At 38.0% G+C, this 15,843-nt stretch overlaps 1 protein-coding gene across 1 annotated transcript; it reads right to left on the reverse strand.

Moving 5' to 3' along the window:
* Window positions 1-13,514: 13,514 nt before the first annotated feature.
* On the reverse strand, window positions 13,515-14,702 carry LOC128551965 (DNA ligase 1-like). Its single transcript, XM_053532937.1, has one exon. The coding sequence runs from the start codon at window positions 14,700-14,702 to the stop codon at window positions 13,515-13,517; it is 1,188 nt and encodes a 395-aa protein (XP_053388912.1).
* Between the last annotated feature and the right edge of the window lie 1,141 nt (window positions 14,703-15,843).

The raw sequence follows: 15,843 nt of genomic DNA on the forward strand, positions 1-15,843 counted from the left end.
GGTGTTTATTTTATATATATAGGGGGTATTTTTTGTAAAGATAGACTTCTATGGTCTTATTGATAGAATTTCAGACTCCTGTGCCCTGGGTCTTTTAAAACAGCTTGCCCAGGGGAATGTTCTTTTCAGGAAGGTTGTCCCAGGTGGGTGTTTTTCGGGAAAATTCCTTTCACAGTCGTCCACGGGGGTCTTTTGAGACGGCTTGTCCTGGGCTGGTGTACTTTTTTAGGGTGTCTGTCCGGGGGGGGGGGGGGGGGGGGCTGGTACCTTGTCCAGGGCAGAGGGGTGTTTTCAGGAAAAATGCCATCCATATTGGTTGTCCAGGGGGTCTTTTGAGACGGCTTGTCCAGGGGGTGTTTTTCAGAAACCATAATAGGTTGTTCAGTGGGGTGTCTGTCCGGGGGGGGGGGGGGGGGGGGGCTTTTGAGACGGCTTGTCCAGGGGGGTGTTTTTCAGAAAAAATCCATATAGATTGTCCAGGGGGGTCATTTGAGACAGCTTGTCCTGGGGGGTCTTTTGAGACGGCTTGTCCAGGGGGGAGATTTTCAGAAAAAAATGCCTTCCATAGGTTGTCCAGGGGGTGTTTGTCTAGGGGGGGGGGGTCTCTGAAGACAACTTGTCCAGAGGGGAGGGGTGTTTTTCATGAAGAATGCCTTCCATACATTGTCCAGGGGTGGTCTTTTGAGAATTTGGCTTGTCCAGGGGGTATTTTTCATAATACCTTCCATATGGTTGTCCTGGGGGTGTCTGTCTAGGGGGGTCTCTGGAGACAACTTGTCCAGGGGGTGTCTGTCTAGGGGGGTCTCTGGAGACAACTTGTCCAGAGGGGTGTTTTTCAGAAAAATGCCTTCCATAGGTTGTCCAGGGGGTGTCTGTCCAGGGGGTCTTTTGAGATGGCTTGTCCAGGGGGGGGGGGGTGTTTTTCTGGAAAAATGCCTTCCATAGGTTGTCCAGGGGGTACACTGTGTAATAATTTCGTTGTCCAGGGGGGTGTTTTCCCTACTTATGCTTGGGGGGGGGGGGGTCTTTTGAGACAGCTTGTCCAGTGGGGTGTTTTTCAGAAGGCAGTGGCTATAGGGTTACGGTACCGTAATCCTAGCCTCTGATTCTGAGGCTTACGGAAGTTCCGTATTTCTACACAACCCTATGAGAATAGGCTAGGATTACGGAAGTATTTAAGAGGAATTAAATATATATGTTAGTACATGCATATATGATGTTGTAAACTTACTTATTTCACTTAGAATAGCGATTTTTCATATCTGCCATATTATTTCATGTTATCGATCCGCCATTTTGGGATATAGTAAAATATAGCTGGACAATTATTTTTGTGCTGTTGATGAATGATTATGAGTGAGTGAGTTGGGTTTAAATTACGGCGAATCGACACAAAATGGTCATATATCGCCGAGGAATGATTAGGAATACTAAAATGCTAAAAGTTAAAATCTTCTTAATGAAAATAGTAATGTTTCATTGTTGTTTCAATGTTTACGTAACTGTCAAACTAAATCACGAGGAGGCGCTCAGTTCAGGGCCCATTTCTTTTTCTTTTCAATTTCCATAAAAAATAATCGTGTTTCTTTTTTTAATATATTGTTGTAATTTTGTTTTTTGTTTAGAGTACGTTATTATTTCATAGTTATGATTTTGCATTTTTTTATTTTTAATTGTTCTTCTCTATTTTGTTTTCTTTTAATTCTTTATTTAATTGGGGGTTGTCCAAGGGGGTCTTTCGAGACGGCTTGTCCAGGGGGGTATTTTTCAGAGAAAATGCCTTCCATAGGTTGTCCAGGGGGGTCTCTGGAGACAGCTTGTCCAGGGGGGTCTCTGGAGACAGCTTGTCCAGGGGGTGTTTTTCAGAGAAAATGCCTTCCATACTGCAGTAGAACTTGTCCAGGGGGTGTCTGTCCAGGGGGGGGGGGGGTTTTGAGACGGCTTGTCCAGGGGGGTGTTTTTCAGAAAAAATGCCTTCCATAGGTTGTCCAGGGGGTGTCTATCTAGGGGGAGTCTCTGAAGACAACTTGTCCAGGGGGGTGTTTTTTAGGAAAAATGCCTTCCATAGGTTGTCCAGGGGGGTCGGTCCAGGGGGGTCTTTTGAGACGGCTTGTCCAGGGGGGTATTTTTCAGAAAAAATGCCTTCCATAGGTTGTCTGTCTAGAGGGGTCTCTGGAGACAACTTGTCCAGGGGGGTGTTTTTCAGGAAAATGCCTTCCATAGGTTGCCCAGGGGGTGTCTGTCCAGGGGGTCTTTTGAGATGGCTTGTCCAGGGGGGGGTGTTTTTCTGGAAAAATGCCTTCCATAGGTTGTCCAGGGGGTACACTGTGTAATAATTTCGTTGTCCAGGGGGGTGTTTTCCCTACTTATGCTTGTCCAAGGAGGTGTTTTAGGGGTGTGTCCAAGGGGGGTATTTGGGGGTTGAAATGCCTTCCATAGGGGGGGTGCGGATATTTTCTGGAATAGCCCAATAAGGGCACCGCGCAAGTCTTCCAATTGACCTACCGTATATTTCCGGCCATACGTCGAGGTTTTTTGACCAAATTATTAGTTCTGAAGTCAAGGGTACCTTTACTGTAAACTAACAGTATACTTTAACACTATTATGGCACAAAGAATTTATCGCGGAAACGAAACAAAAAAATCGTGAGCGAAATTATTAAGATAACTTGCTACAAACATTTTTTTCACAGTATTTTGTACCATAGCAGTTGTTAAAATGCTAGAACAATCCATCCCTCGACTTATGGTCGGGGCTAGTTGAAAATCTAAGATTTTTTATCCAGAGTAGGCCCTCGTCTTATGGCCGAAGTCGACGTATGGCCGGAAATATACGGTATTGACCTAGTTTTCGAAGGTACGTGACCCTGTTTTGAATTTTTTCTAGATATCATCAAGGTGAACATTCTCACTAATTTTCATGAAGATCTCATGAAAAATATGGCCTCTAGAGAGGTCACAAGATTTTTCTATTTTTATACCTACTGGCCTAGTTTTTGACCGCACGTGACCCAGTTTCGAAACTGACCTAGATATCATCAAGGTGAACATTCAGATAAATTTTCATGAAGATCCATTGAAAAATATGGCCTCTAGAGAGGTCAAAAGATTTTAATAATTTTAGACCTACTGACCTAGTTTTTGACCGCAGTTGACCCAGTTTCAAATTTGACCTAGATATCATCAAGATGAACATTCAGACCAACTTTCATACAGATCCCATGAAAAGTATGGCCTCTTAAGAGGTCACAAGGTTTTTTAATTATTTGACCTACTGACCTAGTTTTTGACCGCACGTGACCCAGTTTCAAACTTGACTTAGTTATCATCAAGGTGAACATTCTGACCAATTTTCATGAAGATCCATTCAAGGGTATGGCCTCAAGAGAGGTCACAAGGTTTTTCTATTTCAAGACCTACTGACCTAGTTTTTGACCGCAGTTGACCCAGTTTCAAATTTGACCTAGATATCATCAAGATGAACATTCAGACCAACTTTCATACAGATCCCATGAAAAATATGGCCTCTAGAGAGGTCACAACGTTTTTTCATTATTTGACCTACTGACCTACTTTTTGATGGCACGTGACCCACTTTCGAACTTGACCTAGATATCATCAAGATGAACATTTTGACCAACTTTCATAAAGATCCCACAAAAAGATGTGACCTCTACAGTGGTCACAAGCAAAAGTTTACGGACGGACGGACGGACGACGGACGCCGCGCGATCACTAAAGCTCACCTTGTCACTTTGTGACAGGTGAGCTAAAAAAAGAAGGAAAGAGAGGAAAAAGAAAGATAAGATAAGCTAGAGAAAGATAGGAAGGAAGAAGCAATGAAGGAAAAAGAGGAAAAAGAAAGGAAGGAAAAAGAGGAGAAAGATAGAAAGGAACAAGTGAATGAAGTATTGCCATGCAATACAAAGTCCCCTACTGAAAGGCAACTAATTTTCTCTACTGCAGTATAAAATAGTGAACTGATATCTGTCAATAATGTATAAACAATATTGTACTATATATACAATATGTTATAACAAAACACTTGGATTAAAATTTGTATGTATAAAAACCTATAGTTGTTTTCATATAGCATTTTTTGGCGAATTATCAAAAAGGTATCATATAAAGTATTTATAGTAAAAAAAAAACAACAACAAAAAACAAGAGTGCCATAATGTCACAACATATGCCCGTCATAGAAAATGTCTTTACATTAGCACCTGTATTTGCAAATGGAATTTTAATTCTGTGGTTGTGTAGTAATTATTGTAATTCTTTTGTTTTTCTTAATCCACAAAAAACTCCTTACCAGGCAGAGATACCTTAATATACACCTAAAATTTGAAAGTAACATCTATGTTGTACCACAGAAAAGTGGTCTTGGTTTTTCCCTATGGTCAATTATAAAAGAAGTTAATCGAAAAAAAAAAAAAAAAAAAAAAAATTCTAAGTCCAGACAAAATTCCTTACCTGAGGTAGAGATAGGTCAAAATACACCTCAAAATTGGATGTAACATGCATGTTGTACCACAGAAAAGTTGTCTCGATTCTTCCCTATGACTAGTAATGAAAAAGTTACAATATAAGCTATTTATAGTAACAACAAAGAGAAGTAATTCTAAAGAAGGGACCTGCGTATGACACTCATCTCATAATGGTGTACAATTGTGCCTAGCTACATCAAAATCCCTCTATGCACGAAGAAGAAATGCTCCCGACAAAGTCATTCTTGAATTTGGCATTTGACCTATAAGTGTGACCTTGACCTTAGACCTAGGGACCTGGTTCTTGCACACAACAATCCGTTTCATGGTAGCGAACACTTATGCCAAGTTACATCAAAATCTCTCTATGAATTAAGAAATGTTCCAGACAAAGTCATTCTTGAATTTGGCATTTGACCTATAAGTGTGACCTTGATCTTAGACCTAGGGACCTGATTCTTGCACACAACAATCCGTTTCATGGTAGCGAACACTTATGCCAAGTTACATCAAAATCTCTCTATGAATTAAGAAGAAATGTTCCAGACAAAGTCATTCTTGTATCTGACCTTTGGCCTCTATGTGTGACCTTGACCTTCGACCTAGGGATCAGGTTCTTTCGCATAACACTCCGTCTCATAGTGGTGAACATTTGTGCCAAGTAATATTCAAATCCTGTTTTGCATGACAAAGTTATACACCGGACAAGAAACATTTATGCCAAGTAATATTAAAATCCCTTCATGGTTGGCAGAGTTATGGTCCGTACAGGAAAAAAGCCCTGTTGACATTTGACCTCCAATTGTGACCTTGACCTTTGAGCCAGGGGTCCGGGATTTCCGTCTCATCATGGAGAACATTTGTGCCAAGTGATATTAAAATCCCTTAATGAATGACAGAGTTATGGACCAGACACGAAACAGACCCTGTTCATGCCATGTTAACATCTGACAGCCAAGTGTGACCTTGACCTTTGAGCTAGGGTTCTGAAAGTCAAGCATGACATATCGTCTTATTATGAGGTACATTTGTGCCAAATAATATTAAAATCCCTTCATGGATGGCAGAGTTATGGACCGGACAGGAAAAAAGCCCTGTTGACATTTGACCTCCAATTGTGACCTTGACCTTTAAGCTAACGGTCCGGGGTTTGCGCATGACACTTCGTCTCATCATGGGGAACAATTGTGCCAAGTAATATTAAAATCCCTTCATGGATGACAGAGTTATGGACCGGACATGAAATTGTGGATGGACGGAGAGACGGAATGACAGAATGACGGACGGAAAAGCGCATTCCTATAGTCCCCGAAACTGGTTTTCAACCAGTAGGGGACTAAAAAGAAAGAAAGGAGCAGGAAGAAAGAGAAAGGAAGGCGAGACTGAAGAAAGAGAAGGAGGAAAAAGAGGAGTTACAGAAAAAGAAGGAAGCAGAGGGAAAAAAATAAATGATGAGAAAAATATAAAGGAAAAGGAAAATCAGAAATCACAGAATGAGGAAAATGAAAGGAAGGAAAAAGAGGAGAAAAAGAGACAGAAGAAATTAGGAAAAAAGGGGAGAAAAAGGACAAAAATGATAAAAAAAAGTAAGAACTAGATGTGTGTCCATAGGACACAGGTGCCCCCCTCCTGCCACAGTAACATAGTTTTATGACTCAGGTTAAATAATTTTTAAGATGTTTGCAACACAAACTTAAGAACCTTATGTGTATTTTTCACTTAGTTAGCCCTAACTCTGGCCTAGCTGAGTAAAATCCTAAGGGAACACTTCACAGGCTATAAAACAATCCTATAATGTTTTATGATTCTAGGTCAAGTACTACTTTTTTGAGTAAGTCTGGACAAGAAGTCTGGTCTTGTGTAATGAAAAAAAAACTTAAAAAAAAACAAAATAAGTCAGGGGTCATAACTCCTACAATACTGAATGAATCCGGACGCGAAACCCCAGGTGCACACATGCACATGCTGACCAACACTCCTGTAAACTTCGGTGATTCTAGGTCGAATACTTTTGGAGATACGCGCGACACAACATTAAAATGCCAACGTGGGCACATTGTACCCCAAGTTTTTATAATAACAAAATAATAAAAATAGTAAAATTATACAAGAGGGTCATGATGACCCTGAATCGCTCACCTGAGTAATATGAGCCACATGTTTCAAATGGAAAAGTGATGCTAAAATATGAGAAAGTAGGTCAGTAGGTCACATTCATGGTCACTGAAAGACAGTTTTAAGATTGGTGTGCAAAACTGTCCATGTCATCCAAATTTCAAGGCTGTATCTTAAAATACAAGAAAGTAGGTCAGTAGGTCAAGGTCACAGTCAAGTGATCCCTAATCACTTGGGTCATCAGATAATTATAATTAAACAGTGTAGGAAATATGACCTGATAATTTTTGAAGTATTTTTTTCCTAACTCATAATCATAACAAGTGACCCCCAGGGCGGGGGCTCTTTTCACCCCAGGGTCATAATTCGAACAAACTTGTAAGAGATCCACTAGGCAATGTTACATACCAAATATCAAATGAATAGGCATTATTCCTATATAAGTTTATGTTAAACTTCGTACCCAAAGGGCAGGGCCTCTTTTCACCCTAGGGACATAATTTGAACAACTTTGGTACAGAAACACTAGGAAAGGCAACATAATCAAAAGCCTGGGCCTTGCAGTTTCAGGCATACAAAAAGATTTTTAAAGTTTTTTTCCCCTATATAAGTCTATATGTAAAACATGAGACTCCCCGGGGCAGGGCCTCTTTCCACACCAGGGGCATAATTTGAACAATTTTGGTAGCGGAGTACAAGGCAATGCTACATACAAAATATCAAAGGCCTAGGCCATGTGGTTTTAGACAAGAACATTTTTAAAGTGTTTTACTATATAAGTCTATGTAAAACTTGTGATCCCCGGGGCGGGGCCTCTTTTCACCCCATGGGCACAATTTGAACAATCTTTATAGAGGACCATAAGATGATGTCACAAGCCAAATATCAAGGCTCCAGCCTTGTGATTTTGGACAAGAAGTTGTTTAAAGTTTTTCCTTTCAGTTGCCATGGCAACCAGAGTTCTGCATGTAATTAAATTCTTTGAAAAATTTTGAAAGATGACCACCCAAGGATCATTCTTGTGAAGTTTGGTGTAATTCTGCCCAGTGGTTTTCAAGAGGATTTTTTTTTAGAAAATGTTGATGGACGCACGACTGACGACGGACATTGAGCGGTCACAAAAGCTCACCATGAGCCTTTGGCTCAGGTGAGCTAAAAATATAATAAAATTGAATAAATTTTGTATATAATAATAGTTATATGATTATGGTTGTATGTGAGTGTGTATGTCATTTAAGTACATTATGTTTCATTTAAAATGTTTGTTTTCAGATGTATTGTATTTTATTCCAAAAGATTTTTATAGAAGTTAATTCTGATTAACTGACAGCTTTGGCAGAAAACCCTTTTTTTCTAAAGATCTTTTAATATATAGGAATTAAGCCTTAAAGGTGGTCAATCACATTTAAACAACACTTAATGACATTTTTTACTTTTTGTATATTCTGGTAGAGAATTATTTCAGGAACAAAAAGACCGATTACATAGAGTTAGATTCCTATTTGAAATGTATATTTTATTATTTTTATAAAATTTTGTAATTACTCCCCTTTATTATGAAAGTATATAAAAAGCTGGGTATTTCTTTTTATTTCGATAAAATGTCTAGTTTTTCATTTGCATTTGATAGACATATCAACTATTGAACAATCTGAACCAAACTGCAAGTTTAAAAGCTGTGTTTAGCTTCTGAATTCATTTATTTCCAATCTATCTTGGTTGCGCAACCAAGATAGGCAAAGGGAGGTAATAATTTTTCAAACTTGCGTTTCTAATGAATTCCATCTAAATACATATTTTTTAATGCAAATATTTTACAAATATATTACAATATGTCTAATATTTATACATTTCCTTAGGCAAAGTATATTTATCAAATTTATACTTATGATAAAATAACTCTATCTTGGTTGGGCAACCAGGATAGGAAAATGAAATTTTAAAAATACCTCCAGTGAAAATCTAATTTGTATTAAGTGTTAAGTGAACATAAATAAGTGTAAATGATCAGATGCTAAAGTTTCGAACAAATCCGTTACATGGCCAAAATCTGATTATCCACCTTTAAGCCAGATTGGCAATTTTACAGCTTTGACACTACCTTTGTTGGTTGAATCTTTTTGATTATTTAATTGATAAGGTGTGAAGCCAATAGGCAATTTTACTGTCCAGCTTTCTTAAGTAATTAGATTATGTTGTGACATTTTTATTGGTCACTTTTTATCTTGTAATTCTGAAATTTTATTGGTTATTATTCATTAGAAATTTCATTGGTTATAATATTAAACATTTCATTGGTTGTTATGCTTAAGCTAGAATTTTTGCTAAGTAACATAACTTCAGTCTTGGTAAAACGTTTGACAAAAAAGCACTGAAAATTTATTCTTTATCTTCACCAAAAGGAAAACTGGGAAATAAAATAATTTTGAATGACTTAAGTTAAATTGACAGAAACAGTTAAAGAACATTTGTGATTGTGATATTGCTAAAGGAACATTTACATTGTTAGAACTTACAGTTTCATGTTGGACATTTTACTATATTACAAAAATAAAAGGAATTTGAATCGAGAGACATTTCATGGTTGTAACTTCTAAGAGTTCAAATGTCTGCTTCCACACTCTACCCATTGGAAGTAGAGCGGACCCAGTCACCGGACAGCTCTTTGGGCATAGAGATAATACAGGGACTTCCACAGGACCTCAGTTAATTCCCCAAGTAACTACCAGTACCGCCACAGCACTACCGTAGGTCTTGGTCCCTACTGACAGTGCTTAAGAAGTTACACCTGAGCCCCATCAGTGTTATATGATAAACAAAGTATAAGGGCACGCCAGCCCCCCCCCCCCCCCCCCCCCCCCCCCCCCACGAGACCCAAGAAACGTCCCGGTCGCAGTTGGTGTTGAATGGATGGCCGGGTACTCAGCAGACTGTTGAGATGATCAAGAATATTTTGTGACGGAAACTTAATTTCGAAGCAGACAATTATTGAAAATTTTGGAATTATAGAAGAGAAAGGAAGGTACAAAAGTTCATAATCAAAAATTGGAAAGCATCCAGCCACAATGTTAACAGTGGAAGTTGGAAGTCGATTAGGGCCAGAAGATCAATCCGTTCAGGAGACTTAGATGTTTGGTTACACAGAACGACAGCGTTAGACGAGGGGATGAAGCCACGAAAGACAAATTGCAAACATTAACTTAATTGTCACTAATGTTGGGTGAGTGCAATCTTTTGTGTGCATGCTTCTCATATACCTGTTTATATGTGACCAATATTGAGTCTATGGCCAAATTTTCAATGCATTGGGTACAAGAGATAGAGAATTTTTAAGAGCTAGTATTTTTAAGAGCTGGTACAATTATTTACACTGTATTAAGGTTTAAGGGAAATATTAACAAATAATTGAATAAGACACAATATAAAGTATAATGTTATAGAAAATAAATGTGTTAAGATATGTTGATGAACTAAGGGTGAGATGTTGTAAATGAAAGTTGAATATTTTTGTTCAGATATTTTTGTGCTAAGTTACTTGTTATTGTTGAAATAGATTATTTTAAATTTTGAATTCAAATATTAATTGTAAAAATGGAAAAGTGGTGCTGTTCAAAGACAAACTGTAAGATCAATAGTGCTGATTCAGAAAGGTTTTTAATCATGGATGTAGGCTTTAAGCCAAAACTAGAGAAAAATTATATGACTGTCAAAATAAATAAACAAACTACTCCTTGCCTTGTGGATTCTGGTGCAGATATAAGTGCTGTAAGCAAATATTTTCTGGACACTGTGGCTCCAAAAAAACTTAGAAGAAGTCATCTGCAACAAATTATTGGTGTTTGTTGTGAAAGACATCATGTTCTAGGTCAGACAGACATTAAATTTGAGTGTGAAGGTGTGACATTTACACATAATTTTCATGTTTTTGAACAATTACACTCTAAAATTCTGGTTGGAATAGACTTTTTAAGAAAACACAATGTATACATCAATTTTGGTGAATTAGAAATGCTAGTGCCAAATTCAGCTAATGTTAAACCAATGGAAGTGCCAACACCACCTGAAAGAACTCCACAAACATCATGGGCGACAACCATCAGAGAAGTCATCGTGCCACCCCACAGTGAAATTATCATTCCTGTCAGAATTGCCAGAATGCAAGCAGAATCACTAGTGCTATTAGAACATAGACTGAATATTCAAGATTTAAATATAGCTGGAGGAAAAACTGTAGTGAATGTGAAAATTTTTAAAGGTGTTTACAGACTTATGAATCCTACCAGTCTTCCAGTATTCTTATCAGCCAGACAGAGAATAGCAAAAGTTAGTAAAATTGATCCTTCAACAATATCAGTGCTAAAAGAACAGAATACAGTTAACATTTCAAACTTAAGTGCTTCAGACTCTAAACCAAACTTAAATTATGAACAAATAGTGAAAGATTTAGGCATTAACATTGAATCTAGTGAATTAAGTGCTGAACAAAAACATAAATTATACAAATTTCTTGGACAAAATCGTGATATCTTTGCTTAAGATTTATCAGAACTTAGTGAGACAAATCTGCATCAACACATTATCGATACAGGAAATGCAAAGCCAGTCAGTTCAGGTCCTAATAGACAGACACCAGAAAAGCGCAAAATTTTGCACAAGTTGATCAAAGAAATGGAGGAATCAGGCGTCGTTGAGGAAAGTATTTCACCATGGCACAGCCTTGTGGTACTAGTAAAAAAAAACCAACAATGAATGGAGGTTTGCTGTGGACTACAGGAAGGTCAACGCGGTGACACAGCTGATGTCCTTCCCCATTCTGCACATGACAGATGTTATTGATACTCTAGCTGATGTGAAAGCCTCTGTCTATTCGACACTAGATCTGCGCTCAGGATTTTGGCAAGTTCAACTTCATGAGTCAACGAAACACAAAAGTGCATTTATAACAGACCAGGGAATCTTCCAGTTCCGACGGCTCTGCTTTGGACTTGTAAATGCCCCAATGACATTCCAGAGTCTTATGACCAAAGTGCTAAAAAACCTGAACTTCAAAATCTCTCTTGTTTATATCGATGATGTGCTCGTATTTTCAAATAACTTTGATGAACACTTACACCATTTAGACTTAGTTTTTACAAATCTTAGGGAAGCCAATCTTAAATTACATCTTGCAAAGTGCAAATTCAGTACACAGTCAGTTAAATATTTAGGCCACATTGTGACAAAAGATGGAATAAAAGTGCTACCAGAAAATACTGATAAGATCAAAAATGCAGAACGACCAAAGAATGGTAAGCAAGTAAAACAGACATTAGGAATTTTGGGGTATTATAGAAAATTTGTGATGAACTATGCTAAAATAGCCAAACCATTAACTAACTTACTAAAGAAAGACATTAAATTTGAATGGACAGATGAAGGTGAAAATGCCTTTAAATTATTAAAACAAAAGTTAATCACAGCACCCATATTAAGGTACCCAGACTTCAACAAAGACTTCATCCTAGCGGTAGATTCCTCAGAATATTCAATTGGATATGTGCTTTTGCAAATGCATGAAGGAAGAGAGCATCCGATCTGTTTCGGAGGAAGAGCCCTACACAACAATGAACTTCGGTGGCACATTACAGATAAAGAAGGTCTTGCCTTGGTAGAAGGAATACAACATTTTAGACATTACCTTGCTGGAAGAAAATTTACAGTATACACTGACAACGTCTCCGTTAAATATCTCCAGAAAATCAAGGACTGTCAAGGTCGTCTAGGCCGTTGGAGTATACTTCTTCAAGCATACCAGTTTGACATCCAACACCGTTCAGGTTCAACAAATTGCAATGCCGACTTTTTGTCAAGACAGCGTTACCAAGACTCAAAGCCACCAGCCTCTAGTGAGTTAGCAGACCACATTGGCTCCATACAAAAAGACAACAGGGAATACACACAGGTGACACTTGTGTATGCAGGTGAAGATAAAGAGACTGTTATGGCAGCTCTGACCACAGATGAAGCCATAGCTCCTGAAGCAGGTTCATTCCCAGATTTGGCCAAGCATCAGAGAGAATGTCCCAAAAATGAAACAAAGAAACAGCACACTCAACAGACACAAAGCTCACAGAAAACACAGGACCAGCCAAATAGTGCGCCAAAATGCAAAGACTGCCAAAGAGGAAAATGTCAGCCATTTAAGACAGAAGATATCAAAGCGATACAAGCATCCAGTCGTAGCAATGGAGCTTTATACTACAAAGTTAGTGGCAAGACAATCACACAGAATGGCACTTCTCATGTAAGATTCAAGGTCACCTAATAAGAGAATTCCATGCCAACAGAACAATGTCTGGAAAGACAAGAAAGAAACCTCTGCAACAAGGCAGAGCGTCAAGTGCTTTTGGGAGTCAAAAATATAGGTAGGATCCTGAAATATAGGTATTTGGGGGCCAGAAATATAGGATTATATAGGTTGCTTATAATGAAGAAAACAAGTCAGACAAGTGTTTTATCCTCCTCCACCACCTACCAGCACTCTCTTTTATTAAACATAAAATACAAAGGAACAGAAAAAGTGGCTACTTTTATGATTTTAAACGAATAACATTTTAACATATATCTTACTTTCATAATAAACTATTAATTCACCAACAGACAAAACTTTAACAATACTGGTACTCAAATCAGTTTAACAGGAAATTAGGCAAACCAAGCCATATTGCTAACAACATATATCAGTACATTGTTAATACAAGTATAAAATATTGTGTTGGGCCTGCATTTGTACATGAATGAAAAAGAAAACAATTATAATCAAACCATCTACAGAACAAAATTACAACAGTTTCATACTTATGAATACCATGATCTCTGTAAACATGATAACACATGGAGTCCCTTGACCCAGGGTCCTATAATATTGTTACATTAGACCTTCTTGGATTTCTTGGCATCTGTTTCTTTATCTTTATTCTTTCTCTTGGATGAATGCTTTTCTGATGAAGGACTTGACTTGGAAGAAGAGGCAGCTTGCTTGTCTGGTTCAGATTTTGAAGTTCTTGTTGAAGCAGTGGCAGAGCTTTTGGAACTTGATATGGCTGATTCTTGTTTCTTTCCTTTGCTTGATGATTTAGAACTGCACTTATCTAGTCTGTTAACCAATAACTGTCTCTTTTGCTGCTCAACTTCCCTTTGGTTTTCACGTACCCTGTCCATTTCCTTTCTTATACCCTCTATCTTTGATGTGGCTGTTGCTATCATCATTTGTGCTACAGAAGCACCTTTCATGTCACTACTTTTAACAGCTTTAGAAAGCTTTTTGTTCCCATCTTTTAACAGTTCCTCTGCTACAGTCAACCTTGTCTGAATTTCCATTTCTTTTTTAAGTAGTGCTTTTTCTTGTTCAAGCATGGAGGAGGTCTTATTCTTCTCTTCTGTTGCAAGTTCTTCCAGTCTTTTCTTTTCAAGCCTTTCTTTCTCTCTCTCCTGTTTCTTTTTCTCTCTTTCTTCTTTTTCTGTCTCTATCCTCTGTTTATACTTGTTATGGGCCATTTTTGCTGCCAGAAGTATTTCACTGTTTAATGGTATTTTGTGAGGTTGCTCATCTACATGATCACTGAACTTAACTATGTCCTTCACAGTTCTGATGGCAGTAACAGTTTTCTCACCCAAGGCAACTCTGTCCTTAGTCACTACACTAGTGTTCACTGACAAACTTCTCTCAACCTCTGAATTTCCATGTGGTAATACCAGAGCTTTCTTGACAAGTTGGGGTAAAAATCTGTACTTGAGCTGCCAACTATCAAGCTTCTTCACAAACACTTGTCTCCAATAATGGTCAATTCTATCTTCTTCTTTCAAATCATCTTCTGTTTGACATACCTTCCATTCATCCACAATATTAACAGTCATATTTTCATCAAAATGCTTCTCCCTGGACAAAATTTCAGCATCAATTACAGAGTCTTTCTCAAATCTTCTGACTGGAGACAGGCAACCTAATGACTTTATAAGTTTGTTCTGGAAAGGAAGTCGAGTGACCAAGTATTTTGATACTGAGGTGAAGAATGCTCGAATTCCAAGGATTTCTTTGTGCTGAGCTGCTGATGATTTCATGTTTGATATTTCCTATCGTGTTTCTCCCAAGACAATATCTTCATCACTAAGCTTATTAACAATACTGAAGTCAAATGTCTTCAAGTCTTCTGGTGATGTGTTGTTCACAGACTCAGATTTGATGAATCTCCTCATTATCTTGGCCACTAGCATAGACATTCGGCTGTACAGAAGATGTATCATTGGGACATCAGATTGGAAGTCTTTGAGAAACTCTTCAAACAAAGGTATTAGTGACAGCAGGAATAATAGTTTCACCTTGACATCAGGTCTTTGTATAAATTCCCTAATCAGTTTGAAATTGATACTCTTTGGAATGGTCTTAGCATTTTTCTCTAGGTTTGAAACATATGCCTTGATACCTGACCACTGCCTTACAATTCTTTCCAAAGCTGGTCCAATGCTTAGCCAACGAACCTCAGTATGCTTAATGAATAACTCCTCTGGAAGATCCAAGCTTATCTGAATGTCTCTGTAGTCTTCTCTCCTGCCTGGTGAGATCTTGAACAAACCAAATAAGGCTATTGCAAGGTCTTCTGCTTCTTGACCATACTCTTCAATGCCCTTGCTAAATGCATTATGCATGGTATGAAGATTACATGTATCAACATTCAATAGTCCTTCCCACTGAGGTGAAGTTTCTTTAATTTGTTTAGACATTTCCCTAAAAATTGTTTTGTTGACATTTGGTCCATCACTGCCAAGTGCAATTAAATATTTAATTGGTACAGTGTCCCCAAGAAGAGTCTCTACCATTGCTGATGCAACAGTCTTTCCATCTGCATGAGCAAAGAACAAGGATTTGTAATACCTACACCAGACTTCATCATACGCTGGAGACCAATACCTTATTAAAAGGTCCATTTGCTTCTTCACTTGAGCCTGAGTAGTTTCATCATATTGAAGAGAAAAATAGTTACTTCACTGTCTCACATCATACAGAAACAATTTGGTGAAGGAAGGTCCTAACCAATCAGACAAGAGGTATGACAATTTTGTTCGACTCATACTAAATCCATCTGCTATTGGACAATGAAACATAGCTTTGAATGTTTCTCCAATTCCATCATTGGCTCTAAAGCTTATATTAGAATAGGCACATTTTGCTGCCCACAATACTTCAGCAGAAATAACATCATCT

This window comes from Mercenaria mercenaria, unplaced genomic scaffold, assembly GCF_021730395.1.
Source record: "Mercenaria mercenaria strain notata unplaced genomic scaffold, MADL_Memer_1 contig_1875, whole genome shotgun sequence".
Taxonomy (NCBI): domain Eukaryota; kingdom Metazoa; phylum Mollusca; class Bivalvia; order Venerida; family Veneridae; genus Mercenaria; species Mercenaria mercenaria.